This window comes from Panthera tigris, chromosome A3, assembly GCF_018350195.1.
Source record: "Panthera tigris isolate Pti1 chromosome A3, P.tigris_Pti1_mat1.1, whole genome shotgun sequence".
In the NCBI taxonomy this organism is placed as follows: Eukaryota; Metazoa; Chordata; class Mammalia; order Carnivora; family Felidae; genus Panthera; species Panthera tigris.
In genome coordinates this window covers 14,675,089-14,695,362 of record NC_056662.1, presented here as the reverse complement: position 1 = coordinate 14,695,362, position 20,274 = coordinate 14,675,089, and the positions used below count along the sequence as shown (strand labels likewise).

The following is a 20,274-nucleotide window of genomic DNA, read 5'->3' as shown; positions in this document are numbered from 1 at the left end:
CTTGGGACGTGAGGCTGGACAGGATGGGGGTGAGGGGAGGGGTGGGGGAGGGGCTGGATGGAGACACAGGCAAAGCCTTCTGGGCCATCTGAACCTTTCCAGAAAGCAGGGGGTGAGGTAGAAGACCCAAGAGGAATCTCAGGGGGGGGGGGCCTCAGGACCTCAAGGGGATGAGACTTGAGACCTCAAGTTTCACCCAAGGGGATGAGACTCAGACCTCACTTCCAGCAGATGCTGCCTTCTGAGTGCCCTGCTAGAGAGGGGATGGCGCCCAGACCCGATGAGGTTCTGGGTGGGGCCCTCCTGTGGCTGAAGTTGGACTCTCTGGGCCAGCAGGGTGGCACGCTGGGAGGGGAGGCCCATTCACTGCTTGGCTAATGAGTGAGGCTTTGGAAATGCTACTGCAGCAATTCTGCTAAGCCCAGCCTGCCGCCCGCCTCTCCCGCCTCCAGCCTGGGGCCCTCGATCATTCCAGACAGACACATGTATTTATTTTTCACTCTTTTGCATTTCTCATTTCCCTCTCCGTGTCCCCCCTCCCAGCCTGAGCCTCTTAAACCGGCCCTGCAATGCGCCTCTCTTTGGCGGCTGTGGTTCCATGTCAACCACGTCAGGGCTGCCCAGAGAAGCGAATGTCCAGCTTCACCCGCCACTTAAATCCATCATCTCTAATCCTCATAGTATTTCTGAGAGGCAGAGTGGGCCCCTTCAGGGTACAGGTGAAGAAACAGGCCAAACAGGTAAAAAGACTCAACCAAGAGCACACAGAGAGGAAGTGGTGGGATTTGAGCCCAGGACTCTCTGGGACCAAAGCCCTCCTGGGTGGCAGAGTCAGCACAGGCAGAGTGGCTCTGGGGATGGTGGCCCAGGGTACTTAATCATGATCAGTGATGACTCCACCACTCATTAGCAGTTTGACCTTGAACACGTCACAAATCCCTTTGTGCCTCAAATTCCTCCTTTGTGAAATGAGGATGATAGCACTACCGAACTGCTGGGATTGGTTTTGAGAATTCAAATAGATTTCCATGTTCAGCACCGAGGACAGTGCCTGGCCCTTGCTAAGAACTCCGTAAATGCAGGTTGTTGTTGTCTCGGAGGCAGAGGCACGCCAGTATACAATAGTACAATCATGCCTCCCTCACAGACATGCTGCAAAGGGAGAAGATACATAAAGCATCAGGCTCATGGTGGGTGCTCAATAAACAGTAGCTGTTGTAACTGTTATGAGAGAGGGTCTCCCTGTCATTCCCCTCTGCCTGTTCCCCCCACCCTTGGACAAGGCACAATGTCAGGCTGAGTGACTCCCCAGGGACATGGTTGATCTCTCTCTCTCTCTCTTTCTCTCTCCCTCTCTCTCCCTGTCTCCCTGGCTGCATCCCAGGGACTCCTGCGGGGATGATGGAATCATTTCCCCAATCCAGGATTCTTTATTGCAGCCATTACAGTTAATGCCGACACGTGGGGATGGTGAAGGGTCAGTGATTCACCACTGGCTCCCCTAGCTCCAGACCCCCTCCTACTTTCTTCACAAGTCAGCCGTAGCCCAGAATGAGCAGAGAAAAGGGTGCCAGGCCTATGGCTGCTATGAGGCCACCTCGGGGTCATACCCCCTACATTCAGCAGTTTGTATTTTATAATGACCATCATGTCCAATCCCTCCTTTAGTCCTCAGGTCAACTGTATGATGTGGATGCAGTGTTGTGCTGGTAAATGTTTAACCATTGTCTCCAAGGGGTAAATGGGTGGGGAGGAAGGCCCTGCTTTGTAGTGTTTGTTGATTTCCATGTTGATTTCCAAATACTCTCACCAGGGCCAATTTCAAGCTACCAATGTGGATCAACTGGCTCACAAAACAGAAAATCAATATTTCTCTCTTGTGAGCTGATAGGAACAAGCATAGTACAATCCTACATCAGTCCCATTTTACAGATGAGGAAACTGCTATGCACAGGGGAGGGTGAAAATGTGAATTAATAATAAGTGATAACAAAACCCACTATTATATATCATTATCCGATGATAATGATAGATTACATTTATTGAATAACTACGTTGTGCTAGATACTACAATAAGCCATTTACGTATATTATCTCATGGAATTTGCAAAATAAGCTTGAAGTAAGCTCTATTAAGATTTCCCCTTTACAGACAGAGAAATGAGGCTGAGTGAGGTAATGAAGCCGTTTGTGCCTCAATTTCCTCATTTGTGAAATTAGGGTAGTATTACTCCCAAACTCTCAGGATCATTGTGAGAACACAAATAGATTTCCCATGTTCAGAACTGAGGACAGCGCCTGGCCAAGTTCACCTGGCAAGAGGCAGGATTCAAACCCAGGCCGATCTGATATCAAAACTCACATGTGTCTGGCCTTATAAAGTAGGAGGTCAATAAGAGTCGAAGTGGACAGGCAAGTGAGAGAGGGAAGAGTCAGAGAAAGGAGAGGGAGGGTAGAGGAGGGGAATGGCAAGGAGCTGCATTCAGGATTCTTCCTGCCCAACAGCTGGTTCAAGCTCAGACTTCCAGAGGCAGGACTGGGATTGGCTAGGATGAGCTGGTCACCGTTGTGGTGCTTATGCCAGCCAGCTGTTGAGCTACATGGGGTCAAGGGCCTATAGGCTGGCATAGGAAGGGCTGCCCAAGTGATTCTTGGGTAAAACAGGATCTCAGGGCCCAGGGTTCCATGTGGAATGTTAGCTATGGAAAGGCTGGTCCTTGGGGAGCACAGAAACCAGTGTTTCTCAACGTGGCTGCACATTAGAATCTCTTAGGAGCTTTAAAATAAAACTGATGCTGAGCCCCACCTCAGACCAATTCAACAGCGCTCTCCTGGGGTGGAACACAGGCAAGGGTATTTTTAAAAGCTCCCGCAGTGATTCTAAAGTGCATCCCAGGCTAAGAACAGACGCCCTAAACCAAACCCCTGATTGAACTGATGAGGAAACTGAGTCATTGAGCCTTTGCTCCATGACCCTCCCAAGGTTCTACCATTAGTAAGTGGTAGGGAAGGACTCAAACCCAGGTCTGTTGGAGCCACCAGGTCACCCTCCTGGACTCACTGCACCTGTACTGAGACCGGAACCTGGAAAGAAGAAGTAAGGGTGACACACGCCACCAAGTCAGCAGTGCTCCTCCCAGGCAAAACCAGCATGAGACAGCAGACCCTCCTGCGAGGAGATGACCCTGGGTGGGCTTTGGCACCAGTGAGTCTTGGGTTCAAATCCCACCACTTCCTCACTCTGTGCCCTTGGTCAGATCTTTCTCCCTGTTTGACCTCTTTCCTCACCTTTAATCTAGAGGACGCCCCTCTGCCTCTCAGGGATGCTCCGAGGACTAGAGATAATGGGTTTACCCGGCTGCTAAAGCTGACCATGTAGCAGCGCTCAGTCGTTTATTCCTCTCTCCTCTCTCTGCATGGTCAGAAGGTCTCTGGGGCTGCGTCCTCGGCCTGGAGTAGGAGATGCCTGGGCACCATTATCGGGGGGGGGGGGACATGGTCACCCCTCATCTCTGGTTTATCTGGGTGGCTCTGACATGGTTTGTCATGGAGTCAGAATTGGAACCCAGGGCCTGGTTCCCAGGCCAGAATTCTTTCTTTTCTTGTCCCCTCAACTTGACTATCTGTGCTCTGGGACTCCCAGGAGGAGTCCCAGTTAGCTCAGGAAGGAGGTGGTGCTGTATGGAGGGGACTTTAAGGAAGTCATCCCCGCGACTCCTCAGCTGCGTGGCTGTGGGAAAAGTAACCTGACTGGGCCTCAGTTTCCCTTCTGTGAAATGGAGATAACACCTCCTCCTTCCTGCCTCCCTGGGTGAGGGAGGCCCTTTAATGAGATGACAGAGAAGAAGCACTTTGGAAAAGAACAGAGTCCTCAAACGAGGTGACCAAGTGTCATTATTACGAAGATGTTTGTAATTATTACCATCCTGCCTCTTCGCTACCTCCCTTTGCTGCCCTGCTGGGCCTGGGGAAACCCTCAGCTCACATTTAGCTTCTCAAACATTTATAAAAAATGAGTCCCACCCCCTGCTGCTGCCAGAACGGCGCGGAATGCTTTCTATTAAAAATTAAAAACCACTTGTCGAGTCCCTGGGAACGTTCAGATTACACGGGAAACAAACCCCTTCTCAAACTCTCCCTCCCAGCTCCCTCTTTGATCATCACTTATAACGCCGGCTCACTGGGCTGGCCTCCACAGCTTTCGCCCGCCCAGCCAGGGCAGCCTAATGACTTGCTGGAGGGGATAGAGGGATAGAGGGGGAGGATGCAGGCCCAGAGACAAGTGACAGAGAGGGTGGCACTGAGAGAAGGGGCTCGAAAATGGGTCAGAGACAGAGAGACAAGGGATTACAGGGGCAGAGATTCAGAGAGACGGGCAGCAAGAAAAGTGGGAAAACAGATACTCCGACATATGGGGAGAAATTAGGACAGAGACAGAGAGATGAACAGCAGAGAGGCAGAGATACATAGAGACAGGGAGAAAGTGGAACACGGAATGTGACAGAAAGAAGTAGAAATGCAGAGATAAAGTCAGAAAGTAGACTTATATAGAAACAGAGACAGGCAGAGATACATATTAAGCAAGAGGAGAGTGGGAGAGAGTGGGAGGGGGGACAAAAAGAAGAAACAATTCTGGCTCCGTTGGACGAGGCTGCCCTATGTTGCCAACACACTTCTCCAGGGGCTCCAGTGACCTCTGTGACACTGTCCCCTCCCTTTCTCCTCATAGGTCCCAGCCATGGACTCACCCGTGCAGGCAACCCTTGAATATTTGTGGAAGCCTAATCTGTCCCCCTGAGAGAAAGGACTCTCCTCCATTCCAGTGTGAAACCCTTGTGCTCTCTGTCCTTCCCATGTTTAAAGGGGACCCTCTAGTAAGTAGTCTGGTCACCTTGTTTGTTTGGGACAGAAACATTGCAAGTGTCTGCGATAGGATCCCTCTGCCTGTTGCAGAAAGCAAACATTTTTTTTTTTCTTACAGTTCAGTTCCATTCAGTCATCCGACATCTACAGAGCACCCACTGTGTGCCATACCCTTTTGCACGGGGCCTGGCCTAGAGATGGTGCTCGTGTTTGTTGAATAATTTGTTGATGGAAACGACAAAGAAAGGCAGGGATGCCGTCTTCACTGTCCGGGTTCCCTGGGCCATGGGGACGACTCCTGAGGGCCAGGGCCTCTGCTCCTCTCTGCCACCTCTCCCCACCAAAAAATCTCCTGTCCTCTGCCCCCCACCCCCGCCCCCGCCGATCCTGGGTGGTGAGAGCCAGTGCCGTTGCTAGGCAAGGAGATATTGCACATATAGATCTTCCTGGACTTTAATTAAAAACATCTTTAGAAGTTGTCTCTGCAGAGGCCAGCGATTGATTCCTGGCTTGGGCCCGAGGGCTGCTGAGCCACACTCTCTCTGGCTGCAGACAGGACAATCGGAGGCTCCCAACTTGCTGCTGCCCTCCCCAAATGAGACCCTTGGGGAACACACTGCCTCCTGCCCTCCTCCTTTCCTCCCTGCCACCGTCCCCCTCCCCCTAGCACAGGATTCAGCAGTCAGAGAGTACGTTCTTCCAATTTTTATCTCCTTCCCCTCATGAGCCTCAGTTTCTTCAGCTTTGAAATGGGCATGTCAGCACTTGACCCGAGAGTGCCCGGGGGAGTGAAAGGAGATCAGGGACGTGAAAGCGCTTTTTGCAAGCCGTCAAGGCCCTGTGCCTGGCTGTTTCCCACACAGGCTGAGGCCAGTGGCTTGGGTTCCGTTTCCGGGTTCTGGGTCCGGTTCTGGCCCCAGCTCTTACTCTGGAAACTCAGGCAAGTTACTTTATCGCTCTCGGCATTTATTTCCTCATTGGTTAAATGAGGACAGTAATACCTGCCTGCTTATTCCCCAGGATTGTGAGGATAAAGGGAAATAGCTCTGCGAAAGCAGTGTTGGCTGACAGCTGTTATTTAGTAAATGTCCCAAGAAGCGTGGACTGTACTGCAAAACGGCCTCTTTTCCATCTATTAAAGATGCTGCTCACAGAGGAATTGGGATACGTGGAAAAACCAGCCATGGCAGAGCCCCTGCCCATTTCCACAGCCCACTGAGCCCCAGTCCCAGGGCCCAACAATGCCAATCCTCTGCCAAATGAGCCACCCCGGGGGCGCCTGGGTGGCTCAGTCGGTTAAGCGTCCGACTTTGGCTCAGGTCACGATCTCGCGGTCCGTGAGTTCGAGCCCCGCGTCGGGCTCTGTGCTGACAGCTCCGAGCCTGGAGCCCGCTTCGGATTCTGTGTCTCCCTCTCTCTCTGCCCCTCCCCTGTTCATGCTCTGTCTCTCCCTGTCTCAAAAATAAATAAACGTTAAAAAAAAAATTTCAAATGAGCCACCCCGTTCTCTTGCCTTTGCTCGCAGCAGACATCACTAATCGATTGCGGCGTTTTCTCCAGAGTTTGAACGAGGCCTCAGACTCCTTCTCAACACAACCCTACAGTCACTGCCAATCGACCGGAGTTGGCCCCAGAGACGAAACTGATCTGACACCACTTTGAGGTCAGGGGGAGTGTCTTGCTCATCTCTCCATCCCCACATACCTAGCAAAGTTGCCATGTACCCAGTAGGCACTAACACGTGTTTATTGAATTGAAAGCAATTGCTTATTTTTCTACCCCCTTGGGGCTATATATATAAAGTAGGTGCTAATAAATGTTTGCTAAGTTAGGTGACTCATCTCTGCAACCCCGACAGAGCCAAGTATACTGGAGGCCTTGTACATAATGGGTGCTAATAAACATTTGTGGATTTAATTCAATTACTTATCTTTACATCCCCTGCAGTGCCCAGAATAAAGCAGTGGCTAATAGATGTGTGTTGGCTTGAACTTCTCATTTCTGCATCCTCAACAGTGCCAAGCATACTGTCTTATACGTAGTTGGCATTAATAAGTAGGTGCAGTTGGATCGTGCATGAAAGCCCTGCGGAGACTTGCTGTCCCCTGGCCAGGTTGTGACACTCGTGGGTAGGGGTCTGGTGCCCCCAACATGAAGCGATTGTCCAGTGCAAGTCTTTTCTCTCGAAACTCACTCTCTTGTTGGTTTCATCCAGCCTCGACCTTTAAGTTCCTCCTCTCTGCTGATGACTTCCACAGTTGAATCTCTGACCCTGATCGAGCTCCTGACCTCCAGACTCAGAGATCCAACTGTCCCCTTGACGACTCTACTGGCATTTCTGGTAGACGTCTTAATGTTAACATGTCTGAGAGTGGAGTCTTAATTTTGTGCTGTAATCTTGCTCTTTCTGGAGCATTCCCCATCTCAGCATCATCCTTGCCTTGTCTCTCTTTCACCCCCAATATCCAATCCCTCCCAAACCCCGTTGATTCTACCTTCAACAGGCATCCGGAATCCCATTGCTTCTTAAACCCTACACTCGCCTACGAATCAGCCTCACGTCTCTCACCCGCACGATCGCAGCTGCCTCCGCGCTGATCTCCCTACTTCCAAGTGTGTCCCCGAAAGTCTATTCTCAACATGGTGGCCAACAAGTCGGCCTTTAAAAGTATAAGTTCGGTCACGGCACAACCAAAATCCTTTCAATGGCTACAACGTCCTACATGATCCGGCTTCCGGAACCTCTTCTGATCTCATTGGACACCCTCCCCTCCTCTCTTACTCCTCTCTTCACCCACACTGACCCCTTGCTATTCCTCAAACGTGACAAACACACTATTGCCTCAGGGCCTTTGCACTTGCTGTTTTTGTTGCCTGAACAGTCTCCCTCCAGCTTAGTGATTCTCCAAGTGTGGTTCCTGAGCCAGCAATAGCAGCATCGCCTCGGAATTTTTTAAAAATGCAAACACTTCTAAAAGCCCAGACCTGCTGAATCAAAAACCCTGGGGGGAATAGGGGCATCAGTCTGTATTTTAACAATACACTGTAATGTGGGTGCACAACAAAGTATTAAGCCACTGTTTCACATAGCTCCTTGGTTCCTTCAAATCTCCTCTTTTATTAAAAAAAAAAAAAAAGGCCACCCTGACTCCTCTTTCTAGAATAGCACTCCCCCAATATAATGCCCAGTTCCCTTAGCTTCACAGCACTTGGACCACAGGGCTGATGCTATAGTGGCTTGTTTATTTCTTTCTTGTCTGTCTCCTTGCTGTATATGTATGTAGGTTTCCTAAGCATCCCCAACGCCTGGCACAGAGTAGGCACTCAGTAAATGTCTGTTGCGTGAACGAACCCCTTCGGTGCTTAGAAGAACACTTTGTGTCCAGAGAGAGGCAGGGACTTGCCCAAGGTCACGTAGGGAGCCAGGCCTCCTGACTGTCGCCGCAGGACCTGCTTCACCGCATTAGGCTCAGCCTGCCTGGCTGCCCCTCCTCAGAAGCGTGGCTCATCGGAGGCCCCCGGCACACTTCCCTTCCTTTTTAAGCTGTGAGCGGTTTAATTTGCGAGTGCCGCCGCCTTTCATGTCCCAAGCTGCGTCCCTGCTCCCTCTGATCTCCGAAGCTGCCCAGATCCTGGTGCCGCCTGTCGGGCCCGCCCTCCTCAGCCCAGATCAGGAGGCTCAGTAATTGTGACTGATTTTCAAAGCTGCCTGCAGTCTCCGCAAGCACCCCGGTGTCAGATTTGCTTCCCCTTCAAAAAGTTGCTCAAATGAAATAAACTAATTTAATTTCTGCTTCCTCCCTCCCCCTCCTGGGTTCCTTGGCTTGTCCGAGTTGAGTCCCAATGCCCGACTCTTCCCTGAGCTGAATGTCAGAGTCAGTAGGCTGGGAGAGGGAGGTGAGGCAGCACAGGGGCGCCTGAGGCTGATACTCCTGAACCCGGCGGTGGCGGGTGCGGGGCGGGGGGGGGGGGGTTCTGCCTCCAACAATCTGGGTGACCTTGAAGGTGCCCTTGCCCTTCTCTCGGCCTTGGTTCCCCCAAGTCTGACACAGAGACACTGCCACTCCAACAGTCTGGGACCCAAGCCCTGACTTCCTCAGTCACCGACTTGCTGTGTGACGGTGGGCACATTTTCTCCTCTCTGAGCCTCAGCGTTCCCATCTGTCCAATGGGGATGCTACCATCAGTCCTGCCATCTCTCAGAGTTGAAGTGGGAGTGACGTGGTGGATGCCTGGTGGATGCCTCCCTCTGAGTCCCCTGTCCCCACCCGTTCTCCGAACTGTAGTAGAGGGAGCTTTCTAAATGCCCATCGCTCCCTTGCTTAAGTCTTTCCCAGGTTCGGTGCCTCCCTCAAGTCCTTCGGGTATGGTTCTTGCTTCCTTCTCCAGCCTCATCTCTTACCACCTTTCTGGTCTTTTCTGGTCTTTCTGGTCCGTTTGGGATGAAGCGAGACAGGGCCAGAGTCTGAGTCGGTGAGTAGGGGCTGCAGGACCAAGGAAGTCAGGGGCTTGAGCTGCCCCTGACTTGCCGTGTGACCATGGACACATCACTGCCCCTCTGAGCCTCAGTTTCCCCCATTTTCAAAATTGATTTCTAGGTAATCATTGGGCTCTGCAAGTCCACGGGTCTTTGCTACTGACAACTTCCGATTTATCTCTCCACCGAGCCTATATATTGAAGTGCCTTTCGCAAGGTCTCTGCTTGGCTGTCTCATCAGGACTTCCAACTCAGCACGATGGAAACCAACTCTTGATGTCCCTCCGTCCTCCAGACCTATTCCTCCAGCTGCTCCTCCCGTCTCAGTAAATGGAAATCCCATCAGTTTAATCGCCCAGGTCAGAATCTCGGGAATCATCCCCGAATTGTCTCTCTCTCGCACCCCGCATCCCATCCATTAGCAAATGCTTTCAGCTCTACTTTCAAAATACACCTCACAGTCGACCTCTTCTCTATACCCTTACTGGTCCCACCTCGTTCCAAGCCACCATCATTTCCTGCCCAGGTAATTGCAATATCCTTCTCAACGGGCAATCTGCTTCTGTCCCTGCCCCACTGCCAGCCCCACCACCATCGATTTTTCACAGAACAGCACGGGATCCTGTTAAAACTAAGTCAGATTGTATCCGTCCTCTGAACAAGCCTCTCCACTGACTTCCCGGCTCGCTCAGCATAAAAGGCAAAGCCCTGACTATGGTCCACAGGGCTGCACGACCCGATCGCCTCTCCACTTCTCCTCCGGGTCTTTGTAGCTACGGTTCCCTCTGCCTGGAATGCTCTTCCCCCAGGGCCCATCCTTCACAACCTTCAGGCCTCCATTTAATGTCATCTCCTCAGATAAGCCTTCCCAGACCAATGACGTGTGTGTTCACTTGCTTCCCGCCTGTCTTCCTCAGCCAGAAAGTATCCTCCATGATGGGGAGACTTGTCTGCCTTTTCAATGCCATGTTCTCAGTGCCTGGCACATAGTAGGTCCTTGTACATGCTTGTTAAGTGAATGAATGAATGCACTCAAACAGACACATAGCACGTCCTGTGCACGCACAGGCCTTAAAGTGCCGTTTGACCAGCCACATCTGGTCACTGCACACTCACGTGTGAATGCACATGCACACCAGGCATACGTGCGGACCTGCGTGTGTGTGTGTGTGTGTATTTACAGCAGCCTGCACCCACATTCATGGCCTCCTGGAGCTACACTCTGGTGGAGCCTGGCCCGCGGAGGGTAACGTCTGTCTGTGGCTCTTGCCCGTGTCTCTGTAGGGGTGGCTGTGTCTGTGAGTCAGCTCCATGTGTGTGAGGGGCTGTTTCCTGAGTGGGGTCCTATGTGGCTGTGCTGGGGGTGAGGTCATGTCTGGTTGTGTGGCTGGGCCTCGTTTCAGCTGTGTTCGGCTCTGGCGGTTTCCAGGTACAGGTGTGCCTGCGGGCAGGTGCACCCGCGCCTGTGTAGGGGCTGTGGCCAAGGGCCGTTCGAGGTCTGCGTGGGGCTGAGCTCCGGGGAAGGGCCGTGTGCAGGTCAGCCGAACTTGTAAGTGGGGCTGGGCCCGTGTGCGTGACTGCACGTGGGGCGTGTCCGTGTCCCAGGGTGTCGCTGCGTCCATACGTAGGGCCGTGTCCGTGTGGGGTCTGTGTCCGTGAATGTGCCCGAGGTCATGTGTGTGCCTTTGTTCAGGGGCGCAGCTGTGACCGGGTCATAACTATGCCTGAGCCCCTGCGGGCACCTGGGCTCATGCCCGTACCCCCTGCCTGCCTGGAGCAGCGGTTCCTGTCTCTCCTGCCCCTCTAGGGTGTCACCTAGTCCCCACAGCAGGCTCCCACTCAGAGCCCCGTAGCTCCCTTTCCCCCCACGCCCTGGCTCAGCCCCGCGCCTCTGGAGCCCGCCGCCCACCTGTGGGTGAGAGCTCAGCCACGCTGCCAATGTAGGGGCCGTGCAGGAAGCGGGGCTCACTGTCGTTGATGTCCTGGACCTTGATGATGAACTCTGACTCAGGCTCCAGCAGGCGGTCAGTGGCGCGATCCCGGGCCTGAGCCCGCAGCGTGTAGAACGTTTTCTGCTCCCGGTCCAGGCGCTCCATGGCATGGATGTCTCCCGTCAGCTCATCAATCAGGAAGATGGTCCCAGCGCCCTCGCCTGAGATGGTATACTTGATGGCCCCGTCACCCTCGTCCGAGTCCGAGTGGATCTGGGGAGGCAGTGGGGGGGGGGGGCGGCAGGTCAGTGGGTCTGGGGGGGGGGCCTCGGCGCTCGCGTTTCAAACAAGCTTCCAAATGGCTGTCTCTGACCTCATCCCGAGTTCTAGGTCCAACCCCCGCCAGACTCTGAGCCTGGCATGTGGTGGGGACAGGGAGCAGAGAAAGGGAGGGGGGAGGAAAGGGAATGCACACTGAAGGGGCACCTCCTCCGTGCCAGGAGCTGTGCTAAGCAATTCACGTACTTCTTTAAAAACAAAAAACCAAAAAACGACCTGCTAGAGTAGGTTTTCTATCCTTATTTTACAGCTGGTTTTCTTTTTCCTTTTCCTCCTCAGGACTAGAGTAGTGGGATGGTCTGCTCAAGGTCAGACAGCTAGAGGAACTGATCTGGCCTCCGGCTTGGGCTTTCTCACTCCGTCGTCAAGCCTTCTGGGAGCAGCCCTCGGGGAGGAGGAGGCAGTGCGACGTGGCCCTGGCTAGAGCATCATCCCCCTGGGTGTCCCCGCACAAGTCACTGCACCTCTCTGGGCCTCCCCGGTCACCTCCTCTGTAACACGTGGATCACACGGACACCTCCCTCCTCGAGGTGCTGGGGGACTTGCCTGGCACCACGGGGCACGTGATATTTACCAGCCAACATGGCGGGGGCACTGCCCTGGCATCGCAGCAGGGCCCTTGCTGGGCCAGGCAGGACCCTGTGGCTACGGGATCAGGGAGAGGTCCAAGATGCTGAGGCAACTGGGGCCAAGGGAGAGGAGAGAGATTATTTACCTTTCCACTATCTTAACGACCGGCTCAACTGTACTGGTGTGTACCAGCTGAAAATCAGCCCTGCCAGAGACATAATAAGTGTCCAATAAATGGTAGCTATCGTTATTATTATATTATTTACTAAATGTTAGCTATATATAACTGGGATTTAATCCAGGCACTGTGAGGCTCCAAAGCCCAGGCTGTTTTCACTGAACTCAGATTTCTTAGGCAAGGGACCAGGAGGAAGGCTATTCTCCGAAACGGAAACACCTAGGTCCTGATCCTCCAAAGCCCTAATTTCTGAGGCAGCTCTAAGCACAGGGAAAATCATCCAATGAAGCTGGTGACCTTGGGGGGGGGGGTCCCTGCCCCGCTCTAAGCTTCCACAGAGATTGAATGCGAATGACAGAATCCTTAAGGCCCCTTTCGGGCCAGGATGCCATGTACCCCAGCCCACTCAGCAGGATAACAGGTGCCAATGAAGTCGTCACGGAGAGGGACGATAGCCCACCCCTTGCCACGCAGGAGGAACCCGGGTATAAATTCTGCTGGTGGAACTCTGTGTCTGAAAGGTGGATTATAGAAGTGCCATTTGGAAGATTGAATGGCCCATAAACATTTTCATATTTCATTAGCCGATTAATGGGCATCTCTCTCTTTTTGGCGAGTCTGCTGATTCTCAGCAGAAATTGCGGGGAGTAAATGGAGGCGTCTGGTGGAACCTTTCCGGGTCCCCGTCCTGTTATAGATTGCCCCAATTAATGCCCGTTCTGGGCTCCACTGAGAAGCCTTCTTCCTGTCCAGTTACTGTTAATAGATTTCTCATAAGTGGCTGGATTGTAAAAACCTCATAACTCAGTTTAATGCCCCCAATAAAATTATCTCAGGACGTCAGCCCTGAATCATCGGCAGTGCCGGGGATGAGGAGACCCGTCTCTCCTGTTTGCTGTTTATGTCTTTCCTCCACCTTTGCCCAGGGGAGATGGGGAGAGGAGAGGGTCAGCTCGTTCCGTCTGCGAGTGCCTCCACGCACTTTCCAATCAGACGTGTCGTCTGCTTGTTGTGTCAGTGAACGTTTCTGAGCCGTGTGGTGGAACAGACAGCCTGGGGGGTGATTCTTAACAGCTTATAATCTAAGTAGTTTTCAGCTCTGCCTTAAGAAATATATTATTCTCCCCATTTCTCAGATGAGAACACTAAAGCGCAGAGAGGGGAAGTCATTCACTGTGTCACACAGCTAAGTTCGGGAAGCCGATCTCCTGATCCCATCACTCACCCACGCTGGGATCGTGGGCTTGTTCATTTTTCCTCTCTGAGTCCGTTCGCCCACCTGAAAAACTAGATCAAAACCTTCTGGCACAGGTGCAGTGAGGTTTAAAGGAGAGCACTTCATAATGACCCGAACCCTCTGTAGATCATCGCCGCCTTCCCTTTCTGTCCCCTGGCTCTCTATCCTGTCCCTGCAGACCTTACTTGCTTACATGTGAACTCAGACTCCGGGCAGGGATCACTCACGAGTGACGGGTGGGGAAGAGGGAGTGGAACCCAGTGGTGATGTCACCGATGTTCTTCTGTGAAGAACGACCTGGGGCTTACGCGGTGGCCCAGTGGCTACCCTCCGGGGACTGCAGAGTCAGACCGGGCTGAGCGACGTGGGCCAGAACCAAGAGCTCAGAGCTGCGGGTTTGGGCCTGGCTGGGGCTGCCTGCCCAGCCTGCCTGGGTCCCAGCTCCGGAGTCAGAAAGTGCACCTGGGTCTCTATCCCAGAAGGACACTTCTCAAGACTCTCGGTTGTGAGTGGAGGCTGGGGGACAGTGCTCTTATGGACAGAGCACCTACTATGTGCCAGATATGCTGTGGGGCCTCTGTAGAAATCTAATTCCGCGATGGAATTAGATGCACATCAATGTATCCCCTTTTCCCAGGTGAGGAGACTGAGCTGGGCCTACATCTGTTTGACTCCAAAGTGCAGTTTGTCCGTCTGTGGCCCCTGCGAATCTGTCAGTCTGGCTGGAGGAGGGGACACACACCGTTTGCCTCGTCCCGGCCCCAGTCACAGGCGGCCTCTTCTACCTGAGCCTCTCTTCCATCATCTGGGAGAGGACTGCACGTCACAGATCAGGAGAGGTGACGGGCTTTGGCTTCAGGACCAGCCACCGGAGTAGCCTCTCCACTGCCCTGCTGCGTGGCCCTGAGCCAGAAGCTGCCCTTCTCTTAGCCTCAGTTTTCTCATCTGTAAAGGACACGCTGTTGCTCCCCTGTGCTCCAAAGATCCATGAGACAATGTGTGGAAGCTTCTGGCACATGGTAGGTGTTTGATGCAAATTAGTCTCCTTTTCCCACCCCGGTCTCAGGAGGGAGTAAGGGTCACCCTTCGTCCCCGTCTCCTGACACAAGACCACAGGCTGAAATCCTGACCTGACGGAGAGACAGGGGCATCATCTAGTACCTTCTAGTACCGTCGTCTGCTTTCAATGTTCGTTTTTGAGAGAGAGAGAGAGAGAGAGAGAGCGCGCGCGCGCGCGCGCATGAGTGGGGGAGGGGCAGAGAGAGAGGGGACAGAGGATCCGAAGCGGGCTCTGTGTTGACGGCAGCGAGCCCAACGCGGCGCTTGAACTCTCGAGCAGCGAGATCATGACCTGAGCCGAAGTCAGATGCTCAACCGACAGAGCCACCCAGGCGCCCCTACCTTCTTGTCTTTTAAACCTAGCTTGTTTTCTCCTTCAGGCAACCCTCTGAGGTGCCCCCCACCCCCACTTCGTCCTGCGCACGCTCCCCCCCCCCCCCCCCCCCGCTCCACACTCCCCCAAACACCTCAGTGTCGCACATCTGTCTCCCCAGCTGTCCTGAGCCTCAGGGGTGTGGACTAACTTTGATTCATGGCCGCTGAACTCCCCATGCCTGGGCCTGCAGAGAAAGTACGGGGGAAGTGAGATAATGGAGTGTGCGCGTGTGCATGTGTGTAAGAGTATATGCACGTGTGAGTGTGAGACGTGAGCGCCTTGAGGACCAAGCATGTGGCTGTTCGTTTCCATCTACCCAGGACCCAGCACACAGCCTGGCACCAAAACGTATTGAATAAATGAACACGAAACATACAGCTGCCAGTAAGACTCCCCAGCTGCCTTCTGGGATTTCTGGAGGATCCGATCACTGTTAAAGCCCAGGTGGAGAAGAGCCACCAGACACACGTCTAGACCCTTTACCGTATCCTCACTGATGTCTCATTATGATCTTGTGAATCAGAGGTTTTTCTCTCCCTACTGCACAGATTGGCAAGCCGAGGCTCAGAGAGGGCCTATATTCTACCTAAAGTCACACAGCTAACAAGAGGCAACCCTGAGACCTCACTCTGCATCCTGGGTTCTTTCCTCCACGGCCTCCTCCTCGAGTGTGGACTGGCCCAGAGGAAATTCCCCCTCCTCAAGCCCCAGCCCTTGATCATAAACAATGTGGAAAACACAAGAGTGATGGCTTCTCATCCCGGGGGAACTGAAAAATGGGATTTATGAGGCCATTAATTACTTCCTCCTAATTAAATCAAAATTAAATGTGAGCAGAGGTACGTTTTCCTTATTAAAGACAATTAAACGGACAGCGCAGCTACGCAAATAAAACGAGTCCAGGATTTAAACGGAAAGCAAATCAAATAAAAAGCCTCCCCCCCCAGAATGAGGGGGTCTGTTCACGCCTGTGCTTCTCGTAAACCAGGAGTTCATCAATTTTCTTTAAATATTAGCAACTTAATTAAATCTGCTCTCCTCCCCACTTTAATCCTGCTGTATATCTAAAATAGATCTCACCGCCCACAGGAGTTGGTCATAAGTGCTGACCCCATAATTCTATCTTTTTTTAAAAAAAATTAAAAAATCCTACAAAATCCACATCCAGCTGACAGAAGCCCCGGGGGAAATTACAGTTCGGAAAAGGGATTAGTCAAAGTACCCAGATTGTATGGAAATCTGGGAGGTTGATTTGAGGGTGGGTGCTGTGGGAAGGTTCCTGGAAGAGGTGGGCCGGGCTGCTGAGGGGGCAGGACCACGGAGGGAGTCACCGGTGCGGGGCCGGGGCCTGGGTGGCGACCACTACCCGCTACGGGGGCCCCGGCGGTTCCTGCGGGTGCCGGGTGCCGACAGGAGTCTGGCGGTGAGTGATGAAGAAGGCGCTTGTAAAATAGGTTACCGTTGGGCGCCCAGGGTTACTCGGCGGATGGTGCTGTTGCTAAGCTACCTTTGGAATTCGACAAGGACGGATGCTCCCAGCGGCTCCCTGGGGCGGGGGACCGGGAAGCAGTGAATTCACGGAAACGAGAAGTCCTTGCTTCCCAAAGAGCCAGAGAGTGTGGTATGAGTGTGTGTGTGTGTGTGTGTGTGTGTGTGTATGCGTGTGTGCACATACGACCGCCCACACGAAGGTGGGGCTCGGCTGGAAAGGAGACAGGTGGTTTTTAAAAGTCCAAGCTCATGTTCTTCATATTCCTATTGAATACGGAATATTCAGAGACCATCTGCCCCCTGCCCACCCCCCTCACCCCCTCCCGCACCGCTTCGTGGTGAGAAAGCAGGACATCGGGTTGCCAAGAAGGCTTTCGGGGTTTGGGGCAGAGGTTTGTAGCGTCTGTGTAGCTGGGAGGCTGGAGGTGGTGGGAATACCAGGCGAGACCTCTAATAATAAAAGCTAATACGGAGCACATGCCAGGTGCAGGTACGAGCTATGCTAGGTCCTTGACATAAGCTAACTCGGGGAACCCTCACCGCAACCCTTTGAGGAGGGGATAGTAACAGCCTGTCTCAGCAGATAAGGAACCCAGGGTTCAGAGAGGTTAAATAACGTGCCCAAGATCAGAGAGACAGTAAGGGGCAGAGCTGAGATCCGAGCCCGGCTGCCTGGCTCCAGGCGGCCCCCTTGAGCCACACGCTGTATGCTGCTTTTCCGAAGAAAGCGTGCTCTGGGCAAATGTTTGCAAAGGGGTGGAAACTTCTCTCTCCTCCCCGCACAGAGGTGGGTTCTGGGAATAAGAGAGGGGGGCTCGGGGTGAACATGCCAGAGGGGAGGATAACACCGTCGTCGTGACAGCAGTGGGGATGTTGGGAGAGGCTGCCTCAAGGAGAAGAAGGACACCGGGGCGGGGCACGGTGCTTGGCTCACAGCCAAGGGCAGTTACACTGCACTGGGCCCGCAGCTGGTGTCGGGATATCGGGTCCCTTGGGTTGGTTTGGTCACCACGTTGCTAGGTGACCTTGGTGTGATGTTCTCTGCCTCAGGCCTCAGTTTCCCAGCCTTATAATGAAGGGACTTAGTAAGGCGACAGACTGTGTTTCCTGGAGACAGAGGTAGGGTTCCACGCGTGCTAATGGCTCGCCTGGCCGGATGCAGTGCAAAGTGCTGAATCAGGGGCGGGTTTCCTTCATCCTTGCAGGACCTGGGTGGCTGGGGAGGCCTCAGAGCCCCAGTGGCCGGGCAGACAACAGAGCCCAGGTACCCGAGATCATCAAGCTGACGTTTAGGCGGATGTGTCCGAGCCCTTCTCCGTCTCTCTGGGGTTTTCCTGGACCCAAGTCCGTCTCCCAGGCCTGGATGTCTGGGAGAGGTTTGGAGAATGTCTGGGAGAGTGTTTCAGAGGAGAATGAGGAGGAGACAACAACGAACATGCGGCAGGCTGAACACCACATAGGCTGTTTTCTTCCTTAATCCTTTCAACAACGCTAGGACGCGGGCTCTTGTAGCCGCCCTCTTACAGATGAAGACACAGGTTCAGAGCGGTGAGGCAACTGGGTCAAAGTAATATGGTTCACGGGTTGGCAAAACCAGGCCCGAAACTCAGGTGCGTCTGGCCCCCGAGCCTGCCTTCTTAGCTTTCCTCACCATCAGCTACGGCCCAGACGGTTCTGGTTCCTTCTTCCCCACCCCCCTGACTCCATTCTGCCAGCCCCACCACCTCACTGCCCTGGCTGGGAGTCAGGAGTCCTCGGCTCTGCCACTAGTTGGCTGGGTGACCTTGAGGCCACGTCTGGAGGGAAAGTAGCCAAGGACCAGGGATTACTGTGTCTAGACCCAAAGAAAATCTAGGTTTCTTGCAAGACAAACCTAGAGATTTACATCAAGGCTTTCCTCCGCTCCCTGATCCCTGAGCCTCCAAAATGAGCACGTTGGTCAGTCTCCCAATTCTCAGACTCGTTAAGCACACAGGCAACTCCAGAGTTGGTCTCTTCCCCGTGTCTGCTGACCAAAACTTCCTGGAAGGCTGACCGGCCTCAGCAGAAACCAGAGAACTGTACCCTAGAAGCAGCTTCTGCCTCCATATCTCAACTGCTGACAAGCCTCTGAATAAGCCAGCCTCCTTCAGGCCTCCAAGTCTTTGCAGAGGCTATGCCCTCTTCTTCATCAGCCTGATGAACTCCTACTCATACACCAAAACCCAGCTCAGGTGTTTTTCTCCTCCATGAAGCCAGCCAACAGATACCGTTTGTTGACCCGTCTGCTCAGTGCAAGGTGCTACCCTGTAACCAGAGCATTTCTGCTACTCTGGGGAGCCTCCAAATGGCAGAGGCTGGATCTTACTAGCCTCTGCCTCTCCAGCATCACACCCATGAGGGGCTAGGGATTGGAAGGGCTGAACAAAAGTCCTTCCCAGCTTCATACACTCTGAAGGCACAGATCTTTAGCCACATTCATGAGCATTTAGGCAGGGAGTTTGAGAAAGTCACTTTCATTCATTCTTCATTCATTCATTCATTCATTCAATGAACAGTTTGAGAGCAAACAAACAGGGTCTAATTGGAAAAATAAACATGAACTGCACAATCAAACAAACACATGCCTAATTAAGTGCTATGAAGGAAAGCTATGGAGACCTTGGAGGGCACATGACAGGGAGGGATGGCCACACACAGGGGATCTGTCCACGCCTGGTGTGGTCAGGATGGCTTCTTTGGGGACGTGGCATTTGAGTGGAGACCTGAGTGTCGAGCAGGACCGACCTGTTACCGGGGAGGGAATAACCCAGGCAAAGAGGCGGGGGCAGGACTGGGCGGGGCACTGTAAGGACCCGCGGGAGAGAGCCCTGGGACTGAAACTCAGAGGAGTGTGGCAGATGGGGCTGCAGGGGGCAGATCTCTGTGGGCAACGGGACGAAATCTGGACTTGACCCCAAGCGCGTGGGAAGCTATTGAAGAATTTTAAGCAGAGTGGAGAGAATATGTGTGTGACACGAGCAGATCTGCAAACTTGCTCCTACATTCTAGATGCACGGGGCTACAAGACGGGGGGCCTGGGTTTACCTACTAGCACTCTTCCGAGACGCACCGGGGAGAGGGACCGGAGGAGGGCGTGCGTGGGGCAGGGGAGGGAAGCGGCGGGCAGGACCCCGTCGTCTGCCCCAGGCGGGGCGCGGCTGGGCGGAGGCACCAGGGACTGGGACGGGGGTTAGGGGAGCTGGGGTCCCTCGCGCCTCCCAGTGGGTGTCTCCGGGGTCCAGGGCGCGGGGCAGCGGGTGCGGGGGCCCACTTTACCTTGCCCACGTACAGGGGCTCGGTGCCCGTGTACTCCTCCACCACGAAGAACTGGTTCCACACCCAGCCGCGCTTGACGCGGCCCGCGCCGGGCGCGCCGTCTTGCCGAGCCCCGGGCGTCGCCGGCGCGGGTGTGCCCGCCGCCCACAGGCGTCCCGGCAGCGGCGGCGGCGGCGGCAGCAGCAGCAGCAGCAGCAGCGCGGGCGACAGCGCGGCTCCCGCCCGGAGCCCCCGACCGTCGGGCCGCGGCCTCATGCTTGGCGTGCGCCGGGCCGGGGCCCAGGAGCATGGACGGGAGGCACCGGGGCGTCGCCGCTCGGTGGCAGCACGGAGCGGCGCCGCGTCACATGGTGGCTTCAGCGCGGCCGCCGGGGCGCCGCCCCCGACGGGGCACCCGGACAGGCCCGCGGCCCTGCGCGCCGCCCAGCGGCGGGGGCGCCCGGCTGCAGGGGGAGG

The 20,274-nt window shown here is 54.1% G+C and overlaps 1 protein-coding gene across 1 annotated transcript in view; it reads right to left on the bottom strand.

Moving 5' to 3' along the window:
- Positions 1 to 20,073, bottom strand: part of CDH22 (cadherin 22) — a 67,602-nt gene extending 47,529 nt beyond the window's left edge. The window contains exons 1-2 of the mRNA XM_042980261.1: positions 19,819 to 20,073; positions 11,250 to 11,544 (exon numbers count right to left, since the gene is read on the bottom strand). Coding sequence (XP_042836195.1) covers positions 11,250 to 11,544; positions 19,819 to 20,073 — 550 coding nt within the window. The remainder of the gene's footprint in view (positions 1 to 11,249; positions 11,545 to 19,818) is intronic.
- Positions 20,074 to 20,274: the final 201 nt, after the last annotated feature.